General features: G+C 42.5%; 1 protein-coding gene across 1 annotated transcript; it reads right to left on the reverse strand.

Annotated features, from left to right (window-relative positions):
• Positions 1-1195: 1195 nt before the first annotated feature.
• On the reverse strand, positions 1196-7208 carry SEM1 (SEM1 26S proteasome subunit). The gene is made up of 3 exons (XM_040548721.1): positions 6981-7208; positions 3430-3523; positions 1196-1660 (listed from the first exon to the last, which is right to left on the reverse strand). The coding sequence occupies exons 1-3, from the start codon at positions 7054-7056 to the stop codon at positions 1618-1620; spliced, it is 213 nt and encodes a 70-aa protein (XP_040404655.1). The 5' UTR covers positions 7057-7208; the 3' UTR covers positions 1196-1617.
• Between the last annotated feature and the right edge of the window lie 2386 nt (positions 7209-9594).

Here is a 9594-nt window from a genome sequence, read left to right on the forward strand (position 1 = left end):
CCAGAATTGTACTCAACATACTTTTTAAACGTCCCAACCCTAACGTGAGGATGTTTGAATTGCTATCTGCTGCTCAATACGCAGACTTTTAATTTGTTACTTGTCAAAATATGAACTCGGTACTTTGCATTCTTCTGAACGGGGCTGTACCGGCCTCGTATTTCCATCACAACTAGCCACTTACTCGAGCTAAGGACAGCCTACGTGAAAAAGCCTCCCTTTCTTTTCCCAAGCAGTATCAAACTGGAAAAACGGATGTAATCTAATACTACCTGAAACATTTACATTTGCAGAACCATTCCCGCAGCAATGGAAGGTCTCAGCCTTTACAGAGCTATCTTCAGAAAGCAGTAAGAAACCCTGCAAATCTTTCCTCCACCACAAATATAACATTACCTAAACTGGGGGGGGGGGGGGGGGGGGGGGGGGAAGAGATATTTGCTTTTGTCATCTTCCTAGCATTTTGCATCAAAGCATGCAGTTATAAGATACTGTTAATTAGTGAACAGGGTTAAAGAAAGCATTTAATACCATTAGAGCACATCCATCACCTAATACCTTTATTCTGAAAATTCATTTAAAAAAAAAATCCTGCTCCTCTGCAATGAATTGAAAAAGCAAGCAAATTTGAGTTCCGTAAGTACACAGCCGTATTTGTCCCTTTATTATAAAAAAGATTTTATTTGCAATCATGGCCTACATTTCCAGAATTGCCATATCTCCCTATGTCTTTGCGTACACCAGCTTTACCATCTCCTTTGGGGAGGATTCATGGAATTGGTAATAGGTTTTGTAATTTCCACCTTCTGTTTTCTAGTTCAGAGAATAATCGAATCCCGTCACCACCACCGTATCTATCTGGCAACTATTTGTTGGCCTCCATGAAATGAGTTGGAAGTTTGATTTCCGTTCTCAGCAGGCATTTGTGCGATACAGATGAACTGCTGTAACTGGCAAATTGGAGGCAATTTCAGCAGAGATTCCTAGGATTAAATAGGCATGAGAACAGAACTTTTCTCACCTCCACAGAGGTCTCTTCTTTACCAGAGTTGAGAAATGACAGGACAAAATTGCAGAATTTGGATTTCTGATGTTGTAAGACACACTTTAAAGTGGGTTTTATCTTTAAGGCGATCAAATTGGCACCCACATTAGATTACTAACAAAAAAACCCAAACCATTATGAAATAAAACCTTAAGGCAAAATGAGCTTTATTACTTTACTCCCTAAAAATCCTTTCTACCTCTGCTGCATTTTAACTGGAATACAGAAGTATTTTATTTTGTTCATTAACATTTTTTTTTAAACACTCCACATCATTTATGACAGAGATGTTCAGTAGTTTGCATTGTGATCATGCTTATTTGACTCCCCATCACTGGAGCTGGTGCAATAACATCAGCCACTGAGAGATCTCTAGTAGCGTTCTCTGTGAACCGAAATACAAGTTACCAGTTTAGCAGAGGCTGAACATGTGACTTCGGCTAAGATTAAAAACTTTATTTTTCATACAAAACAATAATAAATCCAAGCAGATAACGAACTGTCTTCTCGCTTTCCATGTTTTCTCAATACAGTCTATCCACAGTTCAATGTTTGTTCCACATCAGCAAAAACTATGAAGTTTCCATCTTGTATCCATGTTTTTCTAATTCAGCTCTGTAGGGAAAAAAAGATGGGTGTATTAAAATATACACGTAAAATAGTCAGACATCCGCATTTTTTCAAAATGAAATACACTGCACAATCTATTACCATTTTAGAAATATCACAAACATGTCACGCTGCTTCCTGGTTCACATTAATAACCTTAACCTCACTTGTTTTACAGTTCAACTTCATCTTAATGTCTTTGGATCACTAGAAGTAGATCCAGTATGAAAAATTCAAACATTTGTTTTAATCACGTTTACTCTGCCCCACTCTGGCTGAAGGACAACTTTATGTTGCAAAGCAGCACCTCTAAGACAGTAACAACACATTAGGAAAAAAACAAAACGGTATTGTCTTATACTGGTTATCCTCAAAATTTCCTTAAACTCAACGAACTCACTAATCTGAGCGATTTAAACGCATGTTCTTCCAAAATTAGCCATATATACTTTTGTATCCGCACAATTTAAAAATCTTGGTGCAATATAATTCTGAGAAGAAAGGACTGTTTTGTCCACCTTGGCTTTGGCAGCAGGTTAGCAACAGCAAAGGTTATTTCCCCTAACCTGTCCCCACTTAGCCTCCTACCTGCCTCCAGCACACCAACCAGAGCTACACCATTTTATATCCCCGTCCTACCACACGTGTATCTAGACATGGTGGGTCTAGACCTCAGGTTAGTTTACATACGTGGCATTTTAATTGTAGAAGTGAAGGACTGCTGCATTTTTTTTCCTGAAGATGAAATAGAAACGTGCTGCAACAAAGCAACACTGCAAGCTATCGTTTTAAGACAAGTCGCCAACACTACAGGGTACAAGATGCACACTGAAGACTTACCGTGATAGCTACGTCCATCAAGAATTACGCCGTACCTTTAAGGTCTGTGTTTCACTACATACCAACATTTTTTCCAGCATTACTATTTCATTACCTTTCAGCCTTATAGGCGAGGACTATACCAACAGGCTTCGTTTTGTGCCTGCTACGCAAAGGGCCACTTTTTCCCTTTACAAGAGATCATCCCAGGAAGCGTTTAATCAGGCTGTATTACAGAAGGTTGCGCTGCATGCAACATACTGAAGGACCGATTATAAAGTGTGAATTTGTATTGACTCTCAAAACAACTTAAGTTATAATTACACATCGCTAAGGGATTAACTGAAGCTACAAGTGACCAAGACGACTAAACAACAGGATTAGACGTACCTGAATTGCTATCACTTTTTTGGAGGATGTTATAAACACTACTTTGCTATCATTGCTCACAAACAGCATGCTCTTAACACACGAGAGGGGAGCTCTCGGCAAAATTTTCCAGTTGTCTATTTGGTCAAAGAACAGCAATACTATTTGAAGATATAGAAAAAACATACTACCACACTTCGCATACCATACGGCACAGAAGAAATAATCTTGGCTCCCTTGCCATTAATCTTTGCAGCACAGTTCAGATTTTCCACATCTTCGTACTGTCTTAAGTTGTGTAACACCACAAAAGCCTGAGCATACTGATGACATTAGACATATCTCAGGACTCACAGTTCAATTATTAAGAGATGAAACGCTCATCAGTACTCCAAATCGTTCTGTAATCCCTTAAGACTGGTTCAGAAAGGCTTTTAGGTAGATAAACACAAAGCAGAGCCTTCGTTTATTCCTGTTTTCAGACCTCTTTTTAAAAGTAAGCAGCTCTCTCAGATATTAACAACTGAACAGTGCAGTTTAAAACATTTTATCCAGCTTCTAGAACAGTAAGCTAAAAATCAAATTACCTTAACTGATTGGAGAAATCATCTTCTACATTGTCATCATCCCAGTTGTCTTCCCAGACATGTGCATCTTCATCTTCATCTAAACCAGTCCAATCTAAAGGCAGGAAAAGAAAGCTCAATATTGTACGCTGCACTGCTTTGGTACCGCATCTTATTGACTGATTAGCTCAGCCGCTGGGTGAGGCAGACTTCAGACGGTAACAAATTTCTCTCTGTAACAGAGACGTTCAGATCACACTTAAGTATTTGAGAGCAAACAGTAGAGTGAGATTCAAAAAAAAAAAAATCCTGAATTATGACTAAAATATAACTCGGTAAGAAAATCATTGTACACTACACATCTTGGCTTGCAGGATTACATACTCAGAAGGGACATTTTGCATACAAAGAGACAAATTGTAGCACCGTAGTAAGAAGAGAGAAACACTGAGTATTTGACTCCTAAAATCACAACAAGAGGTGTGCAGTTCTAGGTTTGTATTTCCTATTTTTCCCCTCACAATTAAAAGCAAATGTACGTCAAACACTTTTGCCAAAACACACACACACACTCAGATCCTCCATTCACTCACATCAGACGTTGACAGCCTATGGATAAATGCCAAAAACGTATCTGTGATGCAGAAGCAAAGGCAAATTGAAAGATGCACCTGCCAACGGCAGTTGCTACCAGTAACCAGCTACTTCTGGGTTCCAAAAATAGTAGAAGCCATTTCTTTACAGCAGCAAGACGCTGGAAGTCCATTTGCTAACCTAATTTCTATTTTTCCTATAATAAAGTAACCCGGCACACCACTCTTGACAAATTACTGATCACCCACTTAATAGTTCGTTATAAAAAACCACGATCTAAGTTGGTAGTGTAGAAAAATAATAAAAATGAGAAATCAGAAAGGCTCAGAATGGCTCTGTAAACACAAGTCAGTCTACTTCATTTAGTACCTATCCCACCACAGTTTTTCAGTTGCCTTTTGCTGACAGACAGTAAGTTTTTCTAACGTTACCAAAATAAGAAGAATCCCAACCTTGTACTTCTCAAAGCCCACTGGCATATTTAAAGAGGTAACGCTATTCTTCCCCTCTTCCCCAAAGCCTTTACAATTCAGTAAGCCATCTGCTGCCCACTCAGAGAAAGCTTTGAGGTCTAAGGGCCAGAGTAACATTAAAACATGGACAGACAGATGAAAAAAAAAAAAAAAGCTATTAGGGCAAAAGATTAAGAATTAGTTCACAGTGAACAACTTGATTCATAAGAATGAAGGTTGGTCTGTGCATTTTTCCTCCCATTTCTAGTGTAGACAGGCAACAAAAGTCATGCTTGAGATTCACCAGAACAGGAAAAAAACATTTGTAACTGATTAAAGACACAGATGTAGAAGACATTACAATTAAACTTCCCTTCTCAAATAAATTATATAAAGGGAAAAGACAAAGGAACATAGAAATCCTACTGGTCTTAAAGAGAGCACAGGAAGGAAGAAAAGGTGAAGAAGAACTGCAGCATAAGAAAACGCAGTATTTGAGGCTAGTGTACTGCTCACTACTCAAAGGAAAGGATTTTATTTTAGTACTATTTACAATAAGCTTTTCCAATTTATATGCAATGGACTTTTTTTTTTTTTTTTTGTCAAAAGAAAGACTTTACTGAGCATATCACTAGCTGGATTTCAAAAATACAAAAAACACAGCTCAAACCAGCTTTAAAAAACCACCAAAGTTGAGGTTTTCTGTGTACTAGTGTAAGTAGCTCAGATTTTAAATTTAAAAAACAAAAAATCATAGTAACTAGTATCCAGCACAAGAAATTTAGCTTGAACCATAGAAGAGCTGGGGAGACTGGGGAAGTGTGTTCCAAATCACACTGAGCAAAGAAGAGTCAAAAAGGCCGTGTCTTTTTCCACAACAGAAGGAGGGGGGGGGAGCGGGGAGAGAAAAAAAGATAATTTAGGCTTTACTTTCACTATATTCTTCTTGCTGTAGCCATGACATTCTGCAGTATACAATTCTGCAGTGTGTATGCTGACACTATACCCCTGAAATCCACACTAAAATTGTTCCAGCCGGATCACAGAATGACAGTTCCTTGCCGTATTTTGTACTTGGGAAAGGGAAGCAAAGTGGTTTTCAGAGTAGAAGATAACCTAAAATCCTAGCAATTTACACATTACGTTTTACATTCTGAGAACACTGCACATGAATTTTGTTCAGTGATGAGTTCATATATACTTGAACTTGTCATGCAATATCTCAAATAAAAAAGGACACATCTGTTTGGGATTCTACCATTTCAAACTTGCATTGATAAACTGTTTCCAGAAAAAAAATTCCTAGTAGAAATAAAGGAAGTTCCCCAAATGCCGGTGTTTTTGCCTGTGACATAAGTTTGCATTACCTAATTTCATTTGGAATAAAAAAGGCAACAGACCTTGAAGTTTTTCTGCTGTATAGAAAGCGGTGCTTTAATGTGAAAGAACAACAATCTGACAGGGGTTTCATCAGAGATTTATCATGATTCTTTCCTAAGCAACCGACGATAACTTTCAACGTGGTCTGAAAATTCTCGTGAAAAAAATTACTGAATGAGAAGGCAAAATCATGAAGAAGTTCTTTCTGTTGACAATATGAGAAGCTTGAAGGCACGGAATTTTAAGATGAGTTGAGATCACTACAAAGATTCAAATCAAACACTGAACGGAGACTCTTACCACTGCAAGGCTTAGGAGCAAGTGCTGTGACAGCCATTGAGCGCAGTGGTCCATCTAAGGTTCAGAAGTACGCTTCAAGGCTTCCTTTGTGCTTACCGTTAATACTCAATTTACAGTAAATAAGCCTTTTTTGCACCTTTAGGAAGTATATGAAGAAGAAAAAAGGGCTAGTCTTCTCGGTTTAACTACCATCTCAGCTACGTCACTAACTTTTTTCACCATAAGCGCAAACAGTATTTTCAGAATACCTAAGGGCTGTACGGCCACTGAGATGTCACGTATAAGGCTGACAGTATAGCCCCATAACCACGGCCATTTCATCCACGCCGTACACCATATATCACCATCCACGGCTTGAGGCACTGGCAGAATTGAGGACACAGAAAAGAACCGTGCCCAAACTGGGAGCTTTTCAAGGCTATTGCTATAAAACCCCACCGGGGGGTTTTGTTATTGAGGCCCAGATTCACATAACTCCCTTGCTCAATACGTTTTGTACCTACAGAAATAGTAGCGTCGGGAAAGAAGAGCTTTAAGGCGATCCCTTAAACCGCGCTGCTCCCTTCTCGCCCTTATTTCCAGCTCCAGGCTCCCAACCCTGCCCGAGGGCCGCCCGCAGCCCCATGACCCAGCACTTCAGGCTCCCCGCAGCCATCCACGGGACGGGGGGGGGGGGGGGGGAGCTCCTCGTGCTTGGCCCCGTCCGGCCCGGCCCTGCGGGGGCTCCCGGAGCAGCCGTGGCAGCGTCCTGCGGCCCCCCCCGGCCGTCCCTCAGGCAGGCCTCAGGCCCGGCGGCCTGCAGGCCGCGCCTCCCCCGCAGCCCCTCTCCCCACCCCCGCCGGGCACCTTCCGCCGGGAACTCCTCGAACTCGTCGTCCTCCTCCAGGAGCCCCAGGTCCACCGGCTGCTTCTTCTCCGCCATGCCCGGCACGGCCCTGCCCTGCCCGGCCCGCCACAACCCGGCCCTGCCCTCACGGCGCCGCGCCGACACTGACGGGATGGCGCCGGGGCACGGCCCGCACTGCGCCTGCGCGACGGCGGCGGCCCGCTGCGAGCCACGCCCCCTCCCCGCAAACCCCGCCCCCTCCAGCAAACCCCGCCCCTCCCTCCCGCAAACCGTGGCCCCGCCCCCCTCCTGCCGCCCCGCCCCGCCCCCCTGCACCTGCGGGCTCCCGGCCCCGGGCTCCCCTCACGGCCCCGTCGTGCGGGGCACCTCCTGCACCAAGCACGAATACGTGCTTTTTGTATTCCTTCGCTATTGATTTGTATTTATAAACCCTGTGTCTATAAACCCTGTATTTATAAACTCCGAGTATCAGCCTTCTGCCCTTCTGAGCCGTAACCCGGCTCTCTGTTTCAAAACCTGCACGTATTCACCACCTCCTCAGTTCCTTGCTCATAAAGAATCACGGAATCATTAGGGTTGGAAAAGCCCTCCAGGATCATCTGGTCCAACCACCCCCCTACCACCACTATCACCCGCTAAACCATGTCCCTAAGCACCACGTCCAGCCTTTCCTTGAACACCCCCAGGGACGGTGACGCCACCACCTCCCTGGGCAACCCATTCACCTCCGAGAAGCAAGGAAACGGCCTGAAGCTCATCACCAAGCCGCTCAGTACAACCCAGAACACCACACGAGAACCAGAAACACCACGGCTTTGAAATACCCCGTTTGTCTGGTTGCTGGGCCCCGTCGGTGGCTGAAGCGAAGGCAAAGATCAGCGCTCAGCAGCCTGAGCAAGTGCGCACGTGGCGCTCCGACGGCTCCTCTCGAGGCGCCCACCTCATAGCAGAGCTGCCGCCTTGCTGGAGCTGGTTTCCTTCTTGCTCTGTGAGGGGCTGGTTCGCAAGACAATGGCTTGCACAGCTGGGTTAGACAGTGTCCTGGATTTAATAACAGATATCCTGCTCTAAGCAGAGAGTACAAGATAAAGTCATAAAGTGGATAGAGGTCTGCCATAGCAAAAACTGGCAAAGATCTGTGATCATTCAATCACTAAGGCCCTTATTCAAGCCCTCAATTTTTTCCCTTACCAAGAACTAAACTATGGACTTTGCAGCGTGTTTGGGAATATAAAGATGCTCAACTGCACCCAAATTTACTAAGGAAAAACATAACTTGGAAACTGCTATTGATAAACAGCTTCAAACAGCCCTGGAGCAGGAAGCAGCTTGAATTTGTTTTGGCAACTTTACCTACGTATCTGCTGTGGAAAAAAAAAAAAAAAAAAAAAAAAAGATTCCACAGTCCTTTCCAACCCCTTTTCTCCTCTTTCTCTACCCAGATGCTGCTTAGGAGGTGCCAGCTGAGAGAAGAATCTGTATTTCCCTAGGGGATAGGGCTGGCACCGGGAAACAAGGCAAATGAAGACTCCTGACTCTGACTCCTGAAGCACTGTCTTATTTATATAGGGACTGACCACAGTCTGTCTCAGGTCGAGTTGCAGGTCCTCCTTTGCATTTTGCATCTGCGGAGCTAAGTGTTCCTGAATCACCAGTAAGCCAAATTTAATCTTATGTTGTCACAAAAATCCACAGTGTCAAATTCTCCTCCGTTTATTATGAATCTCAAGGTTTTTGAAGATCTTTTAATTCTGTGATATCTGGAGTGTTGTGAGTAAATAGGGAGCTTAGCTCTCATTTAAACAAAGAAAAATAAATTTATATCCCAAACAATTGGAAACAGGAACTTGAAAATATAAACATAAATAATTTCATATTTATTTTACTAATAATATTGCTTCAGAATAATGGATTTTAAAACAGAAACATTAAACCTATTGTTTTAAATCAAAAAACCACAAGTTTTGGAAGCCTGGAATATATATCAGATTATCTAGCCTTTCTACCACATGACCATATGGATGCAAACCTCAATGTAATTCGGGAAAACCTTTAACTCTTTGTTAGTAATGTTCCCAAGGACACAGGTATCTGCCATGTTGTGTTTGTCTTGTGGACATATGCCCATACTACACCGCCTGAAGGAGCTGATCTGCAAGGCATTCTCCAAACCAGACCTTGCAATAAAAGGTCCTAGGAGTTGGTTGAGGTGGGTGACATCCCATATCGCAGATGTATACTCTTAACCAGCAGACTGTACAGTAGACAGGCAGAAAGAACTTACTGTCCTGCAAATAGTTATTAGGAAAAAAACTGATTTTAGTGCCAGTCTTGTGTCTGTGAATTCTTAGCAGAGGTGGAGACTTAAATCACATTTTCTTAAGGTTTCTTACTGGCATTCCTAGGTATCTTCCTACTCAGTCTGAAGGCCTTGTGTATATCCCATACCTTACTGTCCACAGGAAGCACATAAAGAAGTTTCACATGCTTCTCCGCTGAGAAAAGCAATCTCTGAATTCCACAAAGCATTACAGCATCTAAAATTTAGGTGATGAAATTTGTAATACTCAAGCCTTTTGGTGGACCTAGCCCTACTGATGTCTCTTAATTCTT

Source organism: Cygnus olor, chromosome 2 (genome assembly GCF_009769625.2).
Source record: "Cygnus olor isolate bCygOlo1 chromosome 2, bCygOlo1.pri.v2, whole genome shotgun sequence".
In the NCBI taxonomy this organism is placed as follows: domain Eukaryota; kingdom Metazoa; phylum Chordata; class Aves; order Anseriformes; family Anatidae; genus Cygnus; species Cygnus olor.

What these genes read in the sequence shown, in the direction of transcription:
- SEM1 (XM_040548721.1), bottom strand. Translation starts at nt 7,056, where the DNA reads ATGGCGGAGAAGAAGCAGCCGGTGGACCTGGGGCTCCTGGAGGAGGAC. An exon ending in CGAGGAGTTCCCGGCGGAAG is followed by an intron (nt 3,524 to 6,980) that starts GTGCCCGGCGGG and finishes TCCTGCCTTTAG; the next exon opens with ATTGGACTGGTTTAGATGAA. An exon ending in GATTTCTCCAATCAGTTAAG is followed by an intron (nt 1,661 to 3,429) that starts GTAATTTGATTT and finishes TTTTCCCTACAG; the next exon opens with AGCTGAATTAGAAAAACATG.